Source organism: Plecotus auritus, assembly GCF_963455305.1.
Source record: "Plecotus auritus genome assembly, chromosome: 5".
In the NCBI taxonomy this organism is placed as follows: domain Eukaryota; kingdom Metazoa; phylum Chordata; class Mammalia; order Chiroptera; family Vespertilionidae; genus Plecotus; species Plecotus auritus.
The window spans coordinates 160,102,591-160,127,403 of NC_137776.1; the positions used below are offsets into that span (position 1 = coordinate 160,102,591).

Genomic DNA, 24,813 nt, shown 5'->3' on the forward strand with positions numbered 1-24,813 from the left:
CTTTCCCCTGGTCGCGGCCGGAGCCAGGACGCCAGCGGAACCCCTCGGCGGCGCTCTCCCATGAGTCGGGATCGCAGCATCCCCTGCCAGCCGCTCACCGCCTCTGGGAGCCGCTGGACTTGTATACCGCAGCCCTTCCGGGACAGCAGCTGTGACTCCCCCCCAGCGCAGATTTCGGGGCAGCTCTCTAGAAACTCGCTCTAAAGACGGAACCGCCACAGCACTCAAGTACGTATTTGAGATTCGCCCAGTTAATTGGGGGACTTGCTAAAAAGTTGGCACACTGGGAAGCGTCGCTCCCGAAATTGACAACTTTGAGCGTGGGGTTTTCCTCCCTCACCTCCTCGCTACCGCTTTGGTTGCTGAGAGGCGGGTGGGTTCAGATCTGAAACTTTTCCCCAGTAGCGGACCCCCGGGGATCCCTGGAGCTAGTGGGATTCCAACCCCCACCCGAAGGGGCGAAAAGCCTCTAACAAAGAGGAGGACCGGGATTTGTGCAGTAGCAGCTCCAGAGATGTAATTCAGGGTATTTCAGCTCTAGTTGTCATGGTAATGATGCTCTCGGCGGCGGCGGCGGCGGCGGCGGCAGGGAGTTGCAGCTCCGGTGATGAACGGCAGTAATTTTCCTGCCTTTTAACTAGGATTGAACATAGGGGCTCCGGTGGTCCACGTTAATACACCTACGAGTGACTCCGAGCTGGTTGACTGGGAGGTAGCTTGGGAGGAAAGGGGCCAGGGCAGCAGCCGCCGGAGTTTGCAAAGGCGCTCGGAAGATCTCAGGAAAGGGCATAATTGTAGGAATGTGGCTTATTGTATTGAAATGAGCCTGGGGCTCCACTAGGCACGTCTGCCCGGCGTCGCCGACCTGCCCGTTTACACTTTTCCCTTCGGAGGTGATCGGATGTAATTGCGGACTCCCGCACGCCGACACGCGTGGGGACGGTGTCCCTCTCATCCAGGCTTGGCTCAGTGTGAGAAAGGCATGTTTTCCTCTTAACTGACAGAACCCGCGCTTTTGGAGAAGTTGCTCCGAGTGTTTTAATAGAATTGAAAGTTCTCGGTGGAGAGAAGAGAGTGGTCGTGCCAAGCGCAGCCTGCGGAGACTGGCTCCCAAAGGCACCTCTAGAACCTGCTGAGAGTTTGGGGCGGTCGTGAAGTTTCAGCATTTGTCCCTTGACTCCAAAGAACGTGTTTCCAGGCGCGGAGGATTCGCCTAGGTGTTGCCTCTTCTTTATGCCTCCATACTCCAAAGGGAAGAGCTAGCTGCAGGGCGTTTGGTGATCCGAAATCTCGGGCCGTTTGTGATCCCAGAGCCTTGGGGTGCCGGGAGAGACATACAGGGCGCCTGTTTGGTCATTTCATCGCCAATTCCATCTTCTTTTCCCACGACAAAGAAATGTTTTCTAGAACTAAGTTTGGGAAAGAGAAACGTGCCCAACGCGGCGCCCGGGCACAATGAATGAAGTTAGAGTTTATTCGAGTTATCGTAGCTGAACGTGATGCTCCCATGTGAGTATCGAAGATTCCTCAGGCCACCGCAGCCTCCACACCCGCTCCCTCCCCCCGCACCCACCCACTCCCTTCCCTGGGACCTTGCGCTCGCAGGATTTCTCCCCGCGGTTAGTCTCCTCTCCCTCGGTCTTTCTGAGAATCTGTCTTTCCCATTCTGTCGGTCTCCTCCACTCCTCCTGCCCCCGCCCAACCTCCGCCCCCGCTCCCCAAGGTTGGAAACTCCGCGGAGGGGCCGGGGTCACAATGGTGCGTTTCACGGTTTCCTCCACTCGCTTCACCACCGGGAGGGGAACACGGGGGTGTTCCTTTCGTCTGCCCACGAGAAAGAAAGGGGCTTTGACAGAGGTAGTTATTTCTTCCTAATTTACAACCTCGAGGCTCCTTGCTCCCGGCCCCGCGGCCGCTAGCAGGAGCCACCGAAAGTGTTTCCAGGCGCGGAGGCTTTGCCTAGGTAACCGGACGTTTTGGCGGGGGGGGGAGGGAGGAGAGAGAACCGAGGGGCGCTCGGCTCAGCTGTAGGAAACGTGCTGTGGCTCTTCCCCTCCAACGCTGGTGCTCCAGAGACGCGACCCTCATCCACCAAGTCAAAGGCCGATCCTTAGAGAAAGGCTCCGCTTGAAAGGCCCCGGGGCAGGGCGGGAATGCGGGCACCTCCTGGGAGAGGTGATGGGGGGTTTCTGGAGACCCCACTGAAGATGGGGGGCGGGGGGAGAAGGGCTGGAAGCACAAGCTACAGCCGTGGGAAGATCCTTCCGTGCTTGCACTAGAGTTCGCTCAAGCTTTCCGTAGGATCAGCTGGGGCTGGGGCTGAGGCTGGGGCTGGGGCTGGGGAAGGGGCTAGGCCTGGGACTGGGGAGTCAAGGGAATCCCCCATTTCCTGGCCTTTGAGGGCTTCCCGGACCTGAAGACTCGGAATACCTGTTCTTCTTCAGGGAAGCCATGGGCGTAGAGGTTGCAGGCAATGAAACTTACACGATCCACTCGCAGCCTGCGCACCCGCGAGGATTTGGGGGTTTTGTTTATTTTTGGCTCCAAGTTGCCTCCCATTCGGCTGTGAGCGGGTCCGGACAAAGGTGGCGCTATAGGCCGGAGTTGGCGGCAGTGGAATCCTTCCTCAAGGCCCGCGGAGCTGTGCTTCCAGCTACAAAGTTTCCCTGAGGCTATGCGCAGAGACACTGGGCCGGGAGCCGCGCCGGCGCCCTCCGGATGTGCCCCCTTCGGGCCGCCGGGTGGTCCAGAGCCTAGAAGTCTCCCACCCTCAAGGATACCGCCCGCTGGGTGCAGGGGGCCTCCCTCCGACCTCCCCTTCAGCTGTAAACGCCATCCGCCTTCTCGCCTTGCTTCCAGCGCGGGCCTATTTTCCCTGTGCCCTTTTGTTTGTTTGACCCCTGGCCCCCGAAACTCGCGGCTAATAGACGCAAAGCTCCATTAGCATTTAGAATGAAAAGCTGACTTTCTTAATTCCTCAGGGCATTCACGCATTCGTTCCAGACCTTGGGCATTTCCTCTGCAATGTGGAAATTTGTGTTTGAGGGGTGGGAGCGGGTGGAATTGGAAAATGACTATTTCCCCCTCGTGCACACTCACTGACCCCCACCCTCCGAATTTGGGCGGGACTCTTTCCTCCACTGTTTTCTTAGGTTTTACTAACTTCGTGAGCTCGGAACCAATTGTGGGGGCAGAGGATCGATTTCTAGGCGATGTCAGGCTTTGCTATTTTAGCCTGGGTTCGGGTGCCACACAAGGGCGGTGAGCGCGGCTGGTAGGGACCACCTTTCCTCGGCTACCCCAAGGTGGTGTGACGGTTCCTGTTTCAGGACTCCAGGCACCTTAGAATTTTTTGTCATTAACATAGCATTTCTAGAGGCCTCCACCAACTCCCAATACGCCCAGCCCAGGCCCCGGTGACTCAGCCTGGACTTACTGTGACCTTTGTTCTCTCTCCGGGTGCCCGCAGAGCCCACTGCGGAAGAGCGCAGCCCGGCAAGCCCCGGCCCTGAGACTGGACCCTCAGCGGAGCTGGGCAGCATCGCCGCCGCTTCGCCTAGTCGTCCGTCTCCACCTCCTTCACTCTCAGCCTCCGCTGGAGAGACCCACAGCCCCACCATTCAGCGCGCAAGATATCCTCCAGGTAGGTCTGAAGGCACGACCCACCCCTTATTCCAACCCGGCTGGGAGCGGTGGGTGGGGGAGCCACACTACCAGCGGGCAAGGCGGTCGACGTGCCCAGCGGCCAAGACAGTGCCTGCTGGCTGCGCATTTCACAGCACAGGTGGCTTCCTTGCAGGAAGCTCCTCTGGATACCACACCCTGTTGCTACCAAGCGAAGCTGCCAGATTAAATTAAGCATTGCATTTCTCAAAAATATTTGTCCTAAGAAAAATACAAATACACCATAGATTAGGATATTTTACTTTTAATGTCTCCATTTCTGCTCTTCCTTTACATGCAGTTTATTCATTTAAGAATTATGGGGTCACTTAGAGCAATATATCGAGTATTTTTGTTTATATAAAATCCAAATCACTTGGGTGCAGAAGTGTGGATTCTTGAAGCTCAGAGGGAAAGAGAAAAAGCATTTGACCTGAAACCCAAGGAGTCAATTTAAGTTGGCAAAAGTAAGGATTGCAGGCTTGGCTTGTAACATCTCTTTATGCATTTGTCAGAGAGATACCAGGTGCCAGGCCTGTGTAGGCACCAAAGATATGCAGATAAATAGAACTCAGTCCCAGCAAGCTCACTGTCTAGCCTGGAAACACAGAAAGACACAAGAGCAATAGGCAGGGATTGGCAAGGAAGAATGACTAATAGGGAAATCCTAGAGGTCTAAAGAGAGAAGGAGAAGAGATGAAACCTCACGCAGTGTTTTTTCTTTTAAATGACTAGTCTTTCATTTCACCCCAACAACTGCAAAGCAGGATAAGTAATCCTCTAACGTCAAACCAGTGAGTGTTTTTAAGGCCCTGTTTGAAAAATAAAGGCTTGAACTGGCCTCTCCTCACCACTGCTTCTTCCAACAGGCCCACATCACCTTTTTTCAAGTCAAGATTTCATCCCATACACCCATGACTCAATCAGATTTGGAAATGTGGGTAAGAGAAAGATGTCAGAGGAAATGTGAAGTACTCACTCTTCTATTAGTCACACATTTTACACCATGGGCTCCAAATAGACGTTAAGCACCTGATTTTCCTTTGGTTCAGAAAAAACCAACCACCAGAAATTGCCCATTTTACCACTTACATTTAGCCATAAAGAAAGGGAAATCATTAGATAAGTTATTCATTAGATCCAATAATTCTCAGGGCCCTCTCATCCAGCTCAACCTCTCTGAACAATAGTAAGCACCCCGAGTACCAGTCGCTTTGGGGGGCTCAATATAGTCAAACTGGCAGAGAAACTAATACTAAGAAGCTGCTTTCTTTTTGTAGGGGTCCTAATTATTCTGTCATAAGATAATATGTAAACTAACTCACCTATTATGACAGCTATAATATCATAAAACAGCCACTGATGTATTAGTCTGAATTGAGGAACTGAGGAAAAGTGTATAATATATATATACATATACATATATACTGTATATTGTATATGGCAGAGAGCAGGTTTGGTGGGTGCTATGTTGCAGCTGCTGATCTTTTTCTTTGCAGATGGTGCAAACTTCCCCAAGTCCATTTCCTGGGCCTACTTTCCCACCTCAACACCTAGCTGGCTGAAGTCATCAGCAGGGGTCCAGTTTGTGCAGGCTGCTGGCCCTGTCTGGAAGAGTGGGAAGGGGGTGGAAGAAAAAGCGACCACAATATGTGTGGGTACCCTTAGTTGGCACTTATAAAATGTTAGAATGTCACTGTTTCCCTTGGCCAGTAACTCCCATGTAGGACACCTTTATTTATTTATTTATTTATTTATTTATTTATTTATTTATGTTACTAACTCATAGAATTTATAAGTCAATGTGTGTGACTTGGGAGACCAGTGACCTCTTCCCCAAAAATAAACCAACAAGGCATTCACTCACTGGCTTTCTTTATGCACCCTCCTCTCCCCCCTCCACCCCCAAACTAGTGGCTGAAGTCACTCCAATTAATTTAAAAACATCACTGGGCCTATGAGAGAAGACATCAAATTTCCCAGATCTGGTTGGAGGATAGGGCAAGGGAAGAAAGGTGGGCACAGAGGTCCCCAGGAGGCTGGGTTTTGACAGTGTAGGCCCTTTGACAGTCTGTAAGGGATTCAGCTTTCTTCCCAGCAATGGAAGGAAGGAAACACTGGGCTTTAGATCTGTGCTACCAGGAGGAGAAAAGGATGTCACTTCCTCTCTGTTTCCTAGGCCTAGATTAAAGAGCAATGCTAGGAAAGCGTGCTGACTTGCTTCTGAAAGACCCTTTGCCCTGTCCCTGCAGATATGCCCTGCGTGCAAGCCCAGTATAGCCCTTCGCCTCCAGGTTCCAGTTATGCAGCGCAGACCTACAGCTCAGAGTACACAGCGGACATCATGAATCCCGACTACGCCAAGCTGACCATGGACCTCGGCAGCACCGACATCACGGCCAGGGCCACCACATCCCTGCCCAGCTTCAGTACCTTCGTGGAGGGCTACTCGAGCAACAACGAATTCAAGCCCCCCTGCCAGTACCAAATGCAACCCCCTGGGCCACGACCCTTGATCAAGGTGGAGGAGGGCCACTCGCACAGCTATCACCATCTCACCCACCACCACCACCATCAGCACCACCACCATCACCAGCAACAGCCGCAGCAAGAGCCATCCATTCCGCCCTCCTCCGGACCGGAGGACGAGGTGCTGCCCAGCACTTCCATGTACTTCAAGCAGTCCCCGCCGTCCACCCCCACCACGCCGGGCTTCCCCCCGCAGGCGGGGGCCTTGTGGGACGACGCGCTCCCCTCGGCGCCGGGCTGCATGGCTCCCGGCCCGCTGCTCGACCCGCCGATGAAGGCGTTGTCCGGCGCGCGCTTCCCGCTCTTCCACTTCAAGCCCTCGCCGCCGCACCCGCCAGCGCCCAGCCCGGCTGGCGGCCACCATCTCGGCTACGACCCGACGGCCGCCGCCGCGCTCAGCCTGCCGCTGGGAGCCGCCGCCGCGGGCAGCCAGGCCGCCGCGCTCGAGGGCCACCCCTACGGGCTGCCGCTGCCCAAGAGGGCAGCCGCGCTGGCCTTCCCGCCGCTCAACCTCACGGCCTCCCCCACCGCGTCCAGCCTGCTCGGGGAGAGCCCCAGCCTGCCGTCGCCGCCCATCAGGAGCTCATCCTCCGGCGAGGGCACCTGCGCCGTGTGCGGGGACAACGCTGCCTGCCAGCACTATGGCGTTCGCACCTGCGAGGGCTGCAAGGGCTTCTTCAAGGTGAGCGCACGCCTCCTCCTGGCGCCCCTCCCTCCGCAGCCAGCCTCCTGAGCCACCCGCTCAAGTGAGCGTGTAAGTGGGTCCTTCCCGATTTGAGAGGTGTAATTGTTAAACTCTGCGTTCCTGTAGCCTAGCACCTTCACGTCCATTTTCTCAGGGTGGCTGAACTTGAAGTCCATGACAGGAGGCCTCCCCGGATGGATTTGAGGAGCTGTGAACTTCCTGACTTGGCATTATCTTATGATCATTTTTCTGGGGGAAGCTTCCGGCAGATTCTCAAAGGGATCTGTGATCTCAAAAGTGCAAAAACCTAATTGCATTTCTCCCCTGTCCGTCCTGAGGAGAAGGGTTTGTGTGCCAGGCCATGGACATTTGTATCTCATGTAATCCTCATAGTAAGAGCTGGGACTGTTGAATCAGACAGACCTGAGATTGGATTCTGGCCACTTACTAGCTATTTTTATTAAGTGTCTTGAAGGTAGATCTTAATTATCCATGTTTCATAAATAAGGCAATGGAGACTTGCAAGGGTTAGTCAACCGCCCAGGACACACACTCAGAGAGGGAGAGGGAGACAGGATGCCAGCTCATGTGTGCATGACCCCAAAGCGCACATGGTCTTCACACCTCTGCAGCTGTAGAACAGGCCACTGACTAGCTGCAGTTTGTGACAGTTCCCTTCGTAGAAGAGAGAAGCTAGGGTTTCACCAACTCACTCTACCTCTGAGCCACACACAGTGCCAGGTGTGGAAGTTGTTCATGATCGCATAGACCCAAAGGAGAATTTTACAGTAGGAGGGTCTGCAGCCTCCACCTATGTTACCCATGAGGAAGCTGAAGCTCTGGGTAGCCTGTCAACAGTGATTATCAGCACGTGGTGACTCTTGAGGCTTTGTCCTCTTGCTGCTCTGCTTTTGCTATTGACTCCCCGGCTTCTTCAGACACTTAATTCTGTGCCACTTTCCCCAATGCCCACTCCCCTGGCCATTATCTCAGGCATCTGCGAAACCACAAATGTTCTCTCACAATAATCACTCCCTAGCCTACATGCTGGGCAGGGTGGAGGGAAAGGGGAAGCTGGATGCTGATTGGGTAATAGGGTTTAGGAGGCCAACAGGATGTATCTGGGAGCAGGCTGGACACTTAAATAGGAGGCCTTGATCTGTCCCCTACCAATTGTATGACATTGGGCATGATACATCTTTCTAGGCCTCAGTTTCCCTATCAGGTGAATAAAATTCAGAGAAGGGCTGTGAGAATTAAATGGGATAAAACAATTATGAAGGCATTTTATAATCTTTAAAGGGCCATAAAAAAAAAACAATAGTTTATTGTAAGTCAAAACTACAAACTATTTGTAAAAAATGCACGTGTTTGTCTATTGGTTATCATACCCACAAGCAACAGTTACTTTTGATCTGGGAGTAGAAAGCATGTGATTAATTGCATTCTGCGGAAAAGTGAGAAAATGCTTAAGGAAAGACTTTGCAACCATATAGAAGGCATGTACAGGATCATGATATTTTAAATGTAGAGCCCTCAGGTTAGCCATTTTTTAGTCTTAACTACTCAAGCTTTACCAGGGCTACTTTCAAGGAACTGCATTCCTTTCATAAATTGGTTTTTATATCATTTCAGTGGAAATGCTGAAGGGCAGTGAAAACAGGTAGCCAAAAAGGGGGAAAGGAAGAAAAACAATTAAGAGAAGTGCAAGTAACTTCAAATATAACCATCCCTGAATAATTGAGAGTTGACCAAAATACAGGAGTGGTAATACATTCCTAGTCTAGAAATGTCAATTAAGTGTTCCCCAACAGGGTTCCTTTTCTGTAGCAATCCCTTGAAAACAAATCTATATTTGAAAGGGCGGGGGGTAGGATGGGAGAGAACCATCCCACAGATCTGTTAATTAAGGGAATGGGAGCAGGTTTTACCCAGTGGCTTTCTACCATTAAATTGAATTCTTTAAAAATGTGACATGAAATGCAGTTAATGATGGAATTCAGTGATTGAACAGTAACGATCTCTCCTTGTTCTTAAACTGTGCAGGCACACATGACTGTGGGAAAGGTTTCAGGTTATTGGAAAAATGTATACCTGAAGCAAAAAGCCGCCAAGCACTCAAATTGGCATATAACCTTGAGGACAATGGCAAGAAATAGAGTTTTAGAAATTACTCATGTTCGATGAAGAGAACTTCAATCAGGAAACACAAGTTTCCTACCCTTAAAGAGTGCTGAGAATTTAAATGCTGGAAACTCAGAAGCATGTTTGTGTTTTGGAATTTTGCATTTTAAACTAAAATCACCTACAAAGGCAGGGAACATGTATCTGGCTTTGTTAGATTTTTTTTTTTAAGTTTTATATAAGCAAAAATGATCTCCTAAAGTGAAATTAAAAGATGACAGGGTGAAAACTGATAAACGAGGGCTGAGAATTGCTGAAAGTAAAGATTGAAAATAAGCCTAGAATTTTGGGCAAAGAAATAGATTACCAACCCCAAATTACCCAGATTTCTTTTCTTTTTTAGGCTTATCAAATAAATTTCAACTTTCTGCTCTATTTGGAATTGTATAGATTCAGGTAATTTCTGAATGATTTTACCCTAAGTGGTAAATACACACATCTAGTTGCACACATGTTTTTTTGTGGGGGTTTTTAATCAAGCCTCCCTTATATTTGGAGCATAAAATTATGCTCAATTATTTCTCCATGTGCCATTTTAAAATTACATCTGAAGAATACAACATTATTTTATATCCAAGTCCAAGATTTATGAAAGTATGTTTTACAATATGGCTATTTTGATGTCTGTGTCACTAGTCATTTATGAAATAACCAATCAATGGGAATTTTAATTGAAAATATATGGCTCTCATATTCCTTTCTTTCTCTCATTTCTTTTTGTTTTGGTTTTTCTTTATTTCTTTCTTGGATGTGATAGTGGTTTTTGGTGTCCGATTTTAAGTATCAAAAATGGCCATTTACCCTTTAAAATATAAACTACAAAGGCTGATTAAGGGGTTTTGGGGGCACTAAAACATTATTTCCTATATATTCTAACTAGACAAATCCTGATTTTTGCTTTTTATGATTTCATCTCTGTTGGGAAACAAAGCTAGTTACTGTAATATTTGACTTACAAAAGTGATAGCCAACAAAGTACATCCCAGATAATTTTGATTTTATTTTAATAAGGTCAGCAATAATCAGGGGAGTGGAACAAGTAGAAAATTGTTCCCAGAGGGATATTAAAAGTGGAGATAATCTAATCCTCCAAGGTATGATATGTTGACCTGGTAATTTCAGATATGATTTTATCATTCAGACTTGGATGTCTCCTGAGACTTGCTTCAGAACAATCTGAGATGATTTTCATTGTCAGCAGCTAACACTAATAAAATTGTTTTTCCTGCAGGCTAGCGTGTTAGGAAATTAAATTTATCTAATTATACGAATTGCGCTGTCGCTTTTCACATTGTAATTAAAATACATCTTGTCAGGTTCTACCTCTTTCCAGAAACTATTCGTTGACTATCTCTGTATTGTATTTTCTCAGAGAACGGTGCAGAAAAATGCAAAATATGTTTGCCTGGCAAATAAAAACTGCCCTGTAGACAAGAGACGTCGAAACCGATGTCAGTACTGTCGTTTTCAGAAGTGTCTCAGTGTCGGAATGGTTAAAGAAGGTATGAATATAATGCTTTTTATCCAACTTGCTTATATGTATTCTCAGATATCACTGAAAAAATGCTAATATTTACATTAGAATGGTGAATTTTCCTCGTTTTCCTTTCCTTCCAACGTTTTGTTGTTACAGTGTATGTTTACATTTAAAAATAGCTGAGGACTACTTTCTAATTTCTCAAAATCAATAGAGAGCTTGTGTACATACATCTTTGTTCTATTTAAGAAGGAGACTTTTAGGACTAATTCATTACCAAATATAAATGTGGAGTGGCTTTTATGCTGCTTGTTTCAACTCTCATTAAATCGTTGTGTGAATATTATTCCAAACTTATTGCCACTTTTAAATGGTTGGTCTCATTAATGATTGCTCGACTGTAAAGTGTTTTAATTCATTTTTGTGATTTATGGCTATTCATGAATATCTTTGAAGACATTCTTTCTCTTTTTCCCTTGCCATCAGTTGTCCGTACAGACAGTCTGAAGGGGAGGAGAGGTCGGCTGCCTTCAAAACCAAAGAGCCCATTACAGCAGGAACCTTCTCAGCCCTCTCCACCGTCTCCTCCGAGCTGTATGATGAATGCCCTTGTCCGAGCTTTAACAGACTCAACCCCCAGAGAACTTGATTATTCCAGAGTAAGTTTTATAATGTCCTGCTTTTGAATGAATGATCAGGGTTTCTACTCATGATACTAGTAATAAGAGTTGATTGATTGACTTTGTGCCTGCCACTGTGCTAACCAGTTTTCTACCTTTCCTATATTTCTCACTTCATTTCGCAATTCCAGTGCATCCATTGAACCAAATAATTTTGCCTTATTGGGTCTCTGAATCCCTTAACAAATGGTCTTGACAGTGCTGCATCTGTCATACCCATTGTTGCAGGATTCCTGGTGGTTGTGCCAATGAAAATCTGCACAGGTGAATTACAATTTGCAGATTCCTCTCATGGTTTAGACAAAGTGACTACTGGTTTTTTCATATTGTGATCAAATCTTCTGGGTGAGCTTTAAGTTATCCTTAAGCAGTTTACCCAATTGCATTGGCATTGATTGATCTGCTGCTTATTCGAGGGATTAGACCATTGATAGAGAGGAGCAAACTCTGGCCTTGACATCAGGAGGACGAGGATGGAACACCACTTCTGCTGCTTCCTAGCTGTGTCACCTGGCTCCTGCTCTTGGCTTTTTCATCCCTACAGTTGACATGATTACAATATTTAACCTCAGAGGGATGTTTTGATCACCAGCCACACAGGAAAGATGGTTGAGAAAACATTTGAACACCATAAGTGATTACCAGTATTGTTATTTTAGTCAACCAAAATATATCAACATTTCTATTTCATATGGGATGTAGTAAAATATCATCAGTTTGAATTCTGAAAATTGCCAGAAATTTGGATAACAAAGAGAAGAACCATGAGAAAAGATTTTCCAAGCAAATGTAAAATTATGACTCTAAGGCAGCTTTTAAAAAGACTTGGAAAAGCAAACTTCTAGTAAGACAGAGTCTCACCAAAGATGGAAAGGAAGAAAAAAAGATCACAATTATTGGGCAATTTCTGCATGCTAGACATTGTGGTTTATTGTCTCATTTAACCACTTAAAGAACCATGAACTATAGGGATAGCTACCCTCACTCTAAGACAAGAAAACTGAGAAACACAGTTTGCACACAAATCAAAGAGAGACCAGTCCAGGGATCCCCAGTTGGTTGGTCTGGCTTGGCAGCTCCTACCAGATTTCCCTGCCCAGGTCTAATCAGTATTTCAAACTTCTGGTTGAACAGCTGGGAAAGAGTGTGTGAGTGTGCCCAGTATGTGTTCTCCTTTTAGGTTACAGCGTTATGATTGGTACACCCGCTTTGATCCTCCTTTCCTTATCTCTACCCTCATTATGGGCTGGGAAGCCTCCTCTCTGCACCCGATCACAAGGCTTCATAGGAGAAGCATGGCAGATCGTTAGCACCAAAGGTTGAGGACTCTTATTCTGATTACAAGTAGCATCTCTTGAAGTCAAGTCTCAAATAATAGTCTAGCATAATAATGCAGTGGTTAAGGGCTTAGGCTTTGGACCCATGCAGGTCCCTAGATTAAAATCCCAACACCATCATTTAGTAGCAGGATGGCCTTAAGCAACTGCTTAAACCTTTTAATGACTCCGCTTCCTCATTGGTGTTATGGAACAATAATTATAATATCTATTTCCTGGTGTTTGTGAAGATTAAATAAGATGATACTTGTCAAAGCTTTAGCACAGTGCCCTCCCTGTCATTTGTTGAATGTTCTGAGTGTGAACACTTCACATATCAGGTGCCATGTAGCAATACCATGAAGGTAAGTGTTATGATCTCCATTTCACAGATGAGGAGATTAAAACTGAGGAAGGCTAAAGGACTGATTTGCCCAAGGTCACAAAGCTAATATGCATCAGAAATAGAATAGAATTAGAAGCCAAGTGTATTGGACCCCAAAGTCTGTGCTCCTAATACCAAGCTTTACTGCACCTCTGGTTTCAGTAAGAGAGGGTGCTGGAAAGTATTCTGGAATAAAGACCTCCTCCCTAGAGGAATTTTGGTCTCCTCTCATGCAATTTTTCTGAATTTATGAAGCTATTTCATACTACCCACACTGAGGCTACATAACAGTCTGTCATTATTCCAGGATATGTGAAATCACTTTTGGTGGTCAATCCAGATAATTTAGGCTCCAAAAGTGATTTTTTGGCCCCAAATTATCCAATTATTGGTCTTTGTGGACTATTCAGTTATTCAGTGGCAAACCCTCCCCAGCACTTTGAGTTGTCCCAGCTGGGAACTGTCTCCACACGGAAAAATCAATCCAGCTTGTTTGCTTGCCTCTGCACCATTCAGTGTGTTAGACTAGAGTCATCATCTTCATCAACAAACATTTATCCAATTTAATTGTTAGCTTTGTCCAAAATAGTGGATTGACCATGCCAGAGTCTAGGTCATACAGATACTACCTTTGGGGCCTGGCTCAATTTTGTAAAGCATATTTATTTTAATTGCATTGTTTTGGAATCAGGTTGAACCTCATAGCTTGGATTCTTCTGCTTTTAGATAGCTTACAAAATTATCAAAAATTGGACCCAAATCAATAAATTAAAAGACTTTTTTAAAAATACAGTGAGCTTTCATCAAAAACTTGGATGAAGGCAGAGAAGGCATGCTGATCACATTTGCAGATGACAGAAAGCTGGGAGGGATCGCTAATATGATGGATGTCAGTATCAACATTCAGAGTGATTTCGACAGGTTGGAACAAGATGGGCTGAAACCATCACGAAGAAAGTTAACAAAAATAAATGTGAAGCTAAGCATTTAGAATTTTAAAACATGGCAGGGCCTTGGCCCATCAGTAGTTAATGTTAAGAAGATCTTGGGAGTGTATACACTCACTAGGAACCAACAGAGGACATGTAGTAGAAGAGAGAGATGCTAAATCACCTTGGGCTACGGCAGTATGGTACCAGGACCAAGTTGGGGGTGGTACATGGGCTCTGTCCTGTCAGACCACCCTTCAGGATTGAGGCTAATTCCAAGCTGGGGTTTAAGAGGGATGTGGACATACTGTGTCTGGAAACGTGTAAGGGATGATTGGATGAAATGACAATATATGTGCAATATGTAGGAAGGGAGAAGGTTTGGCAGGATTAGGTCATTCTTTTGCTCTGTGGCAAAGAGGACTGTTGCTCCCAAGGACAGATCTAGAGGGAGAAGGAGGGGGCCCCTTTCAGCTCACTCTGAAGACAAGGGTGTGTGATCAGCACACAAGTAACTAAGGGGAACACGTAACAGGATTTCTCACTAGCAGAGAGGTTACTTTGGATTTTATTAAGTTCCTCCAATTCTAAGATTTTATGATTCTGGGGGTTTACCTTATTGTCCCTAAATGCAAGTGATTATATATACATATAAACATATATGTTGTTAAGTAACTTGTTATTTATCAAGATTGAACTTGCTTTGTTTAAAAAATAATTAACCTAAAATGAATGAAGCAAAATTAGTTTATTGAGTGCCTACTACTTAAGTCCCAGCTTCCTGTGATATAATTTATGGTCTTGGTAATTTTCTTAAGAATGTCACTCAGCCCTGGTTGGTAGGAGCGTTGTCCCATACACTAAAAGGTTGCAGATTCTAGTCCCGGGCAAGGTACATTCCTAGGTTGTGGTTTCAATCCCCAGTCGGGTGTATACGGGAGGCAACTGATTGATGTTTCTCTCTTTGTCTCTCCCTTCCTCTCTCTAAAACATAACCTGGGGTGAGGATTAAAAAAAAGAATGTCATCAATTGAAACTCAGTTTTCATAATACCTTCTCCTTAAAGTTTTATATTTATAAATTTATACAACTGGAGGTGACCTTGAGATCAGTTCATCTAATCCAACCCCCATATTTTAAGAGGAGTAAATAAAAGCTTCCAGGGGGTTAAGTGATTTGTCTAAGGTCAGTGGCAGAGCATGGCCTAGATCCAAATCTCATCATTCAAGGTATTTGAATACATGTTTCTATTCCACCATACTGCCACTTCTACTTAGTGGCAATTTAACTAGGTGTGTGTGTTGTTGTTTTTAAAGAAGTTTTATTTAATTTTTTTAAATTACAATAATAGTAATATATACCCATTCTTTTTTTAAAAGGCAAACCATTTAGAAGTGAAAAATGAAAGTGCCTTTATTTGTGTCTGCCTAATTTCACTCTTTAGCAGTAGCCGATAACAGCAGTAGTGTGTATTCATAATTTATTACATTTTTAATAAGAATGTGCCCTGTCAGGTTTGAGTCAGATGGTTGATTTGATGTAAACAATTTATAATAGGTACTAGCTCCGCTCAGGGAATCAGGCTAATAGAGAAACGAAGACAGGTGTGTTCCAATCTTCTTGTACCAGCATTCACGCCCTTAAGGTTGTGAGTGAGTGGTGTTCCTCATTTGTGGGAAAAGGAGGTGGAGGGGTTGTGTTCCAAGTCACAGAGGGAACGAATGTTTCAGAGGCCAGAAAGCGAGCGCCTGGCTTTGCGAAGCGTTCCTGGCTCTAGGGCCTCCTCGTTTCCTTTGGGCCAAACTTCTCTCCTTTAAAACCGAGCTCCGATCATTGTATATCAGTGCAGTCAAAACATGTCACATTTGATTTGTTTCTTCTTGAAATGTTGCTATTCTCTACCCCACAGTTGCTTTTAATTTAGCAATACAAGTATATATAGATACTGGGCTTGGCTTCAGAGCCTGCATAATTACTAGCGAGAAAATAAACTTAACGTCCTCATTAGCTGGTCATTTCAAGTATTTTTCAGCAAACTACGATGTTTTCTGGTAATTGGTGTCACTTAGTGTAGTAACAGACGCCAAAACAAGAGATATTGCTCAGATAAAATATCAGGCACCAGCAAATGGCGTTTAAGTATGTTACCAAGATAGCTTGAGAAACAACATGGCTAACACATGTTAGACCTAACCAAGGAAACAGCCTGAAAACTGCAGAGAGAGGCTCCTCGGGAGATCCTCTCAAATTGCCACCAATTCATTAGATGATTTCAGGCCAGTTCCTGCTCCACTGTGGGCCTGTCTCCTCATCTGAATGGTGAGGAAATTGGACTAAGTGCACTCCCATGACCCCTTCCAGCTTTCTCATTCCCTGATCGGCATGCCTGCTATAATTCCACTGTGGGTACAGGTCAGCATTTCCCAAAGTGTGCTGCCCAGACAGCCTCTCGAAGAAAGAGCCAGGGGATTTGCTTAAAATGCAGGTTTCCAGGCCACGCCCAGGCTTACTGTATCAGAATTGGGGGGAGGGACAAGGCAGGCAGGAATCTATATTTTAACAAGCACCTCAGATAATTCATTGGCACACTAAAATTTGAGAACCACCAATATAGTTTAATAAGAACAATTTTATCTTGAATCTCCCATTTTCCAGCTTTCTTGGGCTGAGAAGGAATGAGCAATGGAGATATAAATTTTCAAGAAAGCAATTAATTTATTTAGTAGATATGTATTGAATGGCTCGTGGGTGTCAGGCACTGTTCTAGAGCAATGAACGCATTATTGAATAAGAAACACTCCTGCCCTGGCCAGCATTGTTCAGTGGTAAGAGCATCGGCCTGCACACCAGAGGGTCACAGGTTCTATTCCCAGTCAAGGGCACATACCTGGGTTGCAGGTTTGATCCCCACCCCTAATCCAGGTGGGGTGGGGGAAAGGGTGCTAAGCAACCAATCGATGTGTCTCTCTGACATCGATGTTTCTCTTCTCTCTCTCTCTCCCTCCCTCCTTCCTTCCACTCTGAAAAGCAATGGAAAAAATATCCTCACTCCTCAGGTGAGGATTAAAAAAACAAAACAAAAAAACACTCCTACCTTCATGAAGGAAAGAGAAAGTAACCAAATAACTGTGATGCCATGGGGCGGGGGGGGGGGGGGGGCAGTTTGTTTGTTTATTTGTTTCTGGTTTTGTTTTTAAGGGGAGTTAATTAGATAAGAAAGGAATAAATATGGAGTGATATATATTCACTGCCAATTTTTAAAGTGTAAGAACCTAAGAATAGGTATATATAGTTTGGCTTCTAGAGTGATCACATCTAAAATATATAAAGACCCAGGGAAAAGTAACATTGTAAGGCCAAATAGAGAAAGACTTTAGAAATGAATCCTAACTTTTTATTCTAGTCTGTATGGATAATCAATCCATCAAAAATCAGGCTTTAGCCATTGCCAGTATGGTGCTGTCGTAGCATGTTTAGCCCGGACTGATAAGTGAGATAGAGTAAATGCCAGATTCCACATTGCTATGACAGCATCATATTGCTAATTTTTTTAGGGCTGGTGTTCCCATTCAAATAATTTATTTTAGGCCTAGGCTCGGCCCCACATCTGACCTGTGTAGCCACATTATTGCCATATAAAGTGTGTAGACTCGTTTCAGTTTAAATAGCTTTCATTGTTGTTTGTAGCTCTAGATTCTCATTCCAGGTGCTTTGGTGAGATCACCATTAGACATCAGTAAATGAAATACTGTATCTTTGACTAGTTGTAAAGCCCGATTTTTAAATATTTTTTATTGATTTCAAAAAGGGAGAGGGAAAGAGAGAGATGGAAACATCAATGATGAGAGAGAATCATTGATTGGCTGCCTTCTGTACGGCCCCCACTGGGGATCGAGCCTGCAACCCAGGCATGTGCCCTTGGCAGGAATCAAACCCAGGACACTCTATCCACTGAGCCAAACTGGCTATGGCTAAAGCCTGATTTTTGATGGATCGATTATCCATATAGACTAGAATAAAAAGTTAGGATTCATTTCTAAAGTCTTTCTCTATTTGGCATATGTTTGATCAATAAACAAATATTTCTAGATTTCCTTTGGTGAACCCCAAACCTGCTTGGCCCTGAGCGAGTAATGTAGGGGAGCACAGAAGCAGAAACGGGTATCTGGTTCTTCCAACGCCAGGTCCAGTATCCTTAGTGAGGTTTTTATAAAGTACTAGGCCAGGCAGAGGAAAAAATCTAAAATGCTTTGTTATATTTCTTTAAGTCTGATATTCAGAGGGGATACTTGGTTAGTCTTTTCCCTCAGCATTGGATGCTGACCCTCCATTCACCCCCAAGTTACTGGTGGCCCAGGCTGAGTCCAGTTTGGCTCCAGAATACTGGAACGTGGACTAGAATCATCGCAGGTGAAGCCCAGAGGGTCTGGCTGGAGCCTGGCATGCCAGGCCTGCTGGCTTTTCTCCTTGCTGGGCCTCATCAGGGAAAACTGCACATGCAGGGCCGGCAGGGGCTGCATTTCCCTGTGTGCAGGATGCGTGAAATGTGAGCCCAGCAGGGGCAGAGGCCTGCAGGGGACCCTGGGTGGAAGCTAAGTGCTCTGGGGGATGGTGAGCAAATATTGGAAGCACAGAGATTATTGAGTTGTGAGCCATGGTTTCAGGGAAGTCAGTGCAAGAGGGAGCTGTTAGATCCCATGCCCAGGAAAAAGTTCACATTCTTTAGTCCTTTTCTCTCCATTTTACTCACTGTTTTAAAACAAAACAATGCTGAATCAAGGTCAAATTCTAGGCAATACATATAAGCCTAACCAATGGACACAGACACCAGGGAGGTGAGGGCATGAGTGTGTGTGTGTTGGGGGAGGGGAGAACAAAGGGAGGATAAGGACACATATGTAATACCTTAATCAATAAAGAAAAAAAATTTTTTAAGTCTAGGCAATAACTTTATACCTGTGTGATTAGCTGCATTTAGAACCATTGAATGCAAGAGGCAGCACATGGGACATTCACCAGGACTGCTGATAGTCTGGGCCATAAAACACACCTTAACAATTAAAAAAGAAAGAAAATAAATCATACAGTGTCTGCCGTCAAACCATAATGGAATTAAACTAGAAATCAGTAACAGAAAAATGGCTGCATGCAAGAGGCAGAAGGAACCTTAGGGATCAGCTAGGGCAGTCACTTCCTACTTCAGAGGCAGAAACAGGCCCAGAGAAGTGAAGCGACTTGTCTAGGGCTGCACAGCAAGTCAGTGCCTGAGCCTGGAGGAGGACCCCATGATCTGCTGCCTCTGCTCCATGCTATCACTCGTTCGGGAGTTTCACATGTAGTGCTGTCAGCTTTCTAACCGTGGTCCTGCCCTGCTTTTCATCCTGCCCTTGGAGAGCATGTGGAATTAGGTTAATATCAGAGGAGAAAGTAAGAAAGTAAAATAAAACCCCCTTCCCCACTCTCCTGCAGTTAATATAGAGTGTGAACTGAAGGGAGGCGATGGGAAGTATCTGGCACCGGGATCAGGCTGCCATCCTTGACTATCCATAGGAAGGAAGACTGGTTCTTTCTCCCGTGGTTCATTGAACCCATTACAGAACCGTCCAGGGCTTCATAGAGTCTGGGCAGTGAGGGGGATGATCCAGGGCTCTGAACTGGACCTGATGTTATAGGATCCTAGATAGTCAGGGCTGAAAAGTAGAAACCTTCTCCCATTTTATAAATGTGGAGGCTGAGGGACAGTGAGCGTTTCAAGTATCATAACCGTTATAGTAGCATCACTGTCATAGTTTGTGAAACGTGTTCCATGTGTCAGGCCTTTCACGTATATTATCACATGTAATCATCACAACAAAATACTGAGGAAGGCATTGTCCCCATTTTACAGAGGGGAAAACGGAAGCTCCGAAAAGTGGAGTCATTTACCCCAGATTTCTAAAGTAAGCAGCACAGCTACCCTGTTTCCCAAATGAGAGGCCTGGACAAATCAAGGATTACAGTAGCTCGGCTCCTTGTCCAATGTTTGTTTTGTTCCTTCATGATGCCTCTTGGGAAAGCACACAAATGGGGTATGGGGTGAGGGGGGTCGGGGGAGCCCAATTAAGACAAGTGCCTCATTTCCTCATACCTAAGTAGTTCTACAATAAGGACCTGGCTGCTTATTGGCTGATTCTCCTCCAGCCAGGTTAGGGCATTGTGGCAAGCCTAGGCGTTCCCCTGACTCTTCTTTCACCGAAGAGTATTCAACAACTATGGATTGAGAGTCAGTCAGGTGCCGGTCACTGTGCTGCTGACAAAACATGGGGCCAAATGAATACATACCTGGAGACCTCCAATTAGAGCAAAATAAAATGCTTTTTTAAAACGATACCATGGGCTACCAGCGAGTAACATCAGACATACTAACAGCTGGGCCTGGAAACCACAGGCCACGTGGACGTCTTGGCTATACCGCTGTTGGAAACTCTCAGACTCTCTGAGCTTCTCTGGGCCTCACTTTCCTCACTTGTAAAAGAAGAATTAAAATCCATACCCCAGGAGGATCAACCTAGAGAAAGCACACGCAGCTCTTAGTGTGAAGGGAATGATGTGCATATTCACATGCGTGTTGTGCAGATCTGTCTGTGCTGTTGATTGTCCCTGGATGATTACCTTGCTGTATCAATCTTTTTGCCTGAAGTAGGAAAGATTGTCTTCCTGTGATTCCGGCAAAACCCTGCTGACTCTACCAGAATATCCAAAAGCTGGGTAGAGACTTTATTCCTACTTGTATCTTTCTTCTCCTGGGACTTTCTCGATCAATTATGTTCAATAGAATGTTCTGCAGTGATGGAAATGTTCTATATCACATGTGGCTGTTGAGCTTGAAATGTGGCTGGTGTGACTGAGGAACTGAATTTTTATTTTACGTTCATTAATTTAAGTAGCCACAGTCCTGAGTCTGATGGCACCCAGCCGCCTGGGCCCTGCCAATGAGACACCCTCCCTGTTCCTCTTCCTGGTTTGTCTTGTCTCACAGAAATCTGTCTATAGCAAGCGAAAATCATTCTCTTCTTCTATTCCTTAATTCTGTCATTCCCAGACTTCAGTGTGCATGAGAATCACCTGGAGATCTTGATAAAACAGTTTATTAGGCCAACTCGCAGAGTTACTGATTCTGTATGTCTGGGGCAGGACCCGAGGTGTTCTTTTCTGGTACATTCCCTGGTGTTGCTGATGCTGCTGGTCCAGGGACCTCACTTTGAGAGCCATGGATTAATTAAGCATCTTGTTTGGAGGCAGCTGTACTTTAGTGGAGTCAGTAGGTGCTGGAGGTTCACTCCGACACAAACCCCTGAGATACTGGTTCTCAACATTGGCTGCCCTTGGGAATCACCGGATGACCAGTCCTCAACCCAGACCAGTTAAATTAGAATCTCTGTGGCGATGACCCAGACATGAGTGTTTATTAAAGCTCCCCAGATGATTGCAGTCAGGACTGAACACCACTGCACTGATGGGACTTCAGCAAATTTCTTTGTCTATTAAGTGGTAACAACCTTCACTCTATATCATGGGGCCACTGTGAGAATCAGATGAGACTGTGAATGCAAAGAGTTTTATCAACTATGGGACCTAAAAGTAAGGATTCAGGCTTAGACAGCCTTGGGAGAGCCCATTTGCAAATGATGCTGTCATCCCCGTTGAACTGAGATAACGCTGCTGCCTGTGGTTTGCATTCTAGTACTGTCCTTCTGACCAGGCCGCTGCAGGCACAGATGCTGAGCATGTACAACAGTTCTACAACCTTCTGACAGCCTCCATTGATGTATCCAGAAGCTGGGCAGAAAAGATCCCTGGATTTACTGATCTTCCCAAAGAAGATCAGACATTACTTATAGAATCAGCCTTTTTGGAGCTGTTTGTTCTCAGACTTTCCATCAGGTAATTACTATTATTTTATCTACTTTAGTCCACTCCTTCCTTTGAAGAAGTTTGAAACCTGCTGTGTTTGCAAATGAGTCATCAGGGAGAAGGTTGCTCAAGAAGGAAATATCAAATATGATCAGGCATTAAAAAACTGAGTAGTGGGGAGTGCATTGGACTGGAAGCCAGGACTCCTGGCTTCTACCCTCAGTTCTAACATGGATTTGCTGTACGACCCTGAGCAGGCCACTTGCCTCATCGGAAGTTCCGTTCCCTTCTTTGTAAAATGAGGAGGCTGGGTGTGGTGATCTCTGAAGGTCCTTGTAATGCCAACACTCTGGGATTCTATAGAGTCCCATGGTGCGTAAGGTATTTCCTGGGAGCGTGTATTTGTTGAGAACATTGCATTTACCTCACGGGTTTCTATTTACAAGTCACCGTTCTAGTACACCAGATGGGCCTCTAAAGAGTTCCCACTGCCTCTCAACCCCCAGTGTTTACTCCAAGAGAATAGCTCCTAGATCAAAAGATTTGGTTCAACCTTTCATGCTCAGTGACACCGAGCACAGAGCGAAGTTCTTTTCCAAAAAAGCTGGGACCTAGAATCTCAGCATGGGTAACATTTTAAATTCCTTGCTTCCCTGCCGTTATATAATTTCAGGAGATGGTACCAACATTTCACCAAATATTATAGGGAAAGGATGTCCCTTCCCCCTCATTCTCTTCCTTACCATCCCCTCCAATTTGATATTGTGTTAGCAGAAATTCTTGTTTAAAGTGCGAATTCCCATGCCTCATTCCCAGCTATATTGGTTTGTCTTAGAAGAATTCCACAAATCTGCATTTTAACTCATGCTCCAGTGATTCTGATGCCAGTGGTCTGAGGTCCAGGTTTTAAACTCTGAGATTGAGTGGTCCTTGTGTACCTCTGTGGAGGGATCTGTGGGAGAGACGGGGGGAATTACAACTGGAGTGCCAGTAATTAGCATCATTACAGCTAATCTGCTGTATGAAGGACCCAAGCCAACGATGTGACTATCATCTGTTAGGCAGGCAGCATAGGATTAAGTACATGATTAGCTCCATGTGGGCAAGCCCTCTGCATGCTCTAGTCACCAAGTTTCCTCCCGTGCCTGGCTCTAGGAATGGCACATACGTGGTGCTCAGGAAATACTTGACTAGTGAATGAATGAATGAAACTCTTCATCCAAGAGGCCCAGTTAGAGATATTAACTTGTTAGTGCAGTAGGCTGAAAGAGATAAATATGTGGAAAGCAATTTGGAAATTAAAGGAAGGCTAAGATTAAAGTTAGGACCACATGGAACTCAGAATTAATTACACCTAATACTCCTCTTGTATACCAGGCATTGTACATGATTTCAGATCCTGTATTTTATTAATTCCCTCGACAATCTTAGAAGGTAGCCATTAAAACTCCTGTTTATACATAAGGAAAAGGAAACCCAGAGAGAGTAAAGGCGTGCCCAAAGCCCCCGGCTGAGTGGTGATGTCCACCTAGAAATTCAAGGGCACCTTTCATGAGAGAAGTATGGGATACTGATGGACCGATATACACTATCAGGACAGATTTAGAAATAGCCCTATGAGCCCCACTATGGAAAGCAGGGTGAACCCACAACAGAGCCTGGCAGCTTCCCCAGGGATTGGTGCTCACTCAGGAAGCTAGCATAGACAAGTGATGGTGGGTGTTCATCAAGGGTGTTTGGGCAGGTTTGACAGCACCACACTGGGTTCTGAACACTGCACCCATGGCTGTCTGGGTGCCCGAGTGTTACGATGTTATCCCATTGGATAGACGGAACAGACGTATTGAATGTGTTTCTACGCCCCAACCCCCTTGACTTTCTCTCGTAGGTCAAACACTGCTGAAGATAAGTTTGTGTTCTGCAATGGACTTGTCTTGCACCGACTTCAGTGCCTTCGTGGATTTGGGGAGTGGCTCGACTCCATTAAAGACTTTTCCTTAAGTTTGCAGAGCCTGAACCTTGATATCCAAGCCTTAGCATGCCTATCAGCACTGAGCATGATCACAGGTAAGCACCACCCTGCTGTCACCTGAAGCGACCCTGCTGTCCCCCTTTCTCTCCTTTCCTGTGTTAAGGTGGAGTCTGGCTTTGGCTGTCATACACACCAGAAAATTAGGAAAACGACTGCCACTGTTCTGAAATCTGCGACATTTTACTTAGTTTAAATAAGAGACGTATATCTGCAACTTGTTGTCAGGAACCTCAAGGAGAGAGGATTCATACTGAGTTATCATTGTCAACAAGCCCAATATATGAACATCTAAATTTCCACAGGTGCTCTGCTGAGCGTTGCACTGCTGCTTCAGGGTTATTTTCACACGGGTTCCAAAGGAAGATTAGCTTAACCAGCCTGCTCCTGAGGGACTGAGGGGCAAGTCTTCCCCTCTCTCCAGTCCTTGGCTATCGACCTAAAGTAAAACCAAAGAACTACACATATGAAACACACCTTTATTTATTAATTTACAACTTTGATTGGCAGGGGAGTGAGAGAATGGATACTTGTACACAGCAAAAAATGGCTCAACTCAATCATTTTCAAAAGAAGAAACAAGCATAAAACTTATTTGATTTCTATATTATGCCTTTCTGTCCTTAGATGTGTCTCTCCTTCTATCTTTTGGGACATAAATGGTCCCAAGATGGAATGAGAAGGGGTAGAGGGAGCGGGGGGAAGAGGGGGGAGAGAGAGAGAGAGAACTAGAAAGGCATATCAGGTAAGAGAGAAGATTCCATCTCCCTGGGGCTGGTCCTGAGACCCAAGGCCCCAGCTCCCTTTGTGTCTTGATACTTTCAGAGTTTCCAGTGTGTTCTCATCCTTCTTGGCCAGACTGGGGCCTGGTGAGGCAGTGACAACAGGTGGAGGCTCCCTAAGAGGCTAGCCACACCTAGGGCTCACCTCCCATTCTTTTCATCAGACTGAAGCACAGCCTAGGCTATTGGACTAAGAATTGAGGTTTAGATTCAATACCCTCTTGACTGTAGAAAACATGCTTTTCAGGCAGGTGATGAGTT

At 45.6% G+C, this 24,813-nt stretch overlaps 1 protein-coding gene across 2 annotated transcripts in view; it reads left to right on the forward strand.

The window, feature by feature from the left end:
- The first annotated feature begins 201 nt into the window (after window positions 1-201).
- NR4A3 (nuclear receptor subfamily 4 group A member 3) overlaps window positions 202-24,813 on the forward strand; it is a 35,085-nt gene continuing 10,473 nt past the window's right edge. Inside the window, exons 1-7 of one of the 2 annotated variants that reach the window (XM_080668227.1) lie at window positions 202-228; window positions 3,470-3,643; window positions 5,916-6,874; window positions 10,434-10,563; window positions 11,025-11,197; window positions 21,572-21,771; window positions 23,630-23,808. In XM_080668227.1, coding sequence (XP_080524353.1) covers window positions 5,918-6,874; window positions 10,434-10,563; window positions 11,025-11,197; window positions 21,572-21,771; window positions 23,630-23,808 — 1,639 coding nt within the window. In that variant the 5' untranslated portion in view covers window positions 202-228; window positions 3,470-3,643; window positions 5,916-5,917. Of the gene's footprint in view, window positions 229-3,469; window positions 3,644-4,582; window positions 4,605-5,915; window positions 6,875-10,433; window positions 10,564-11,024; window positions 11,198-21,571; window positions 21,772-23,629; window positions 23,809-24,813 lie in introns of those variants that run through there. The other variant, XM_080668228.1, reaches the window with a different exon arrangement.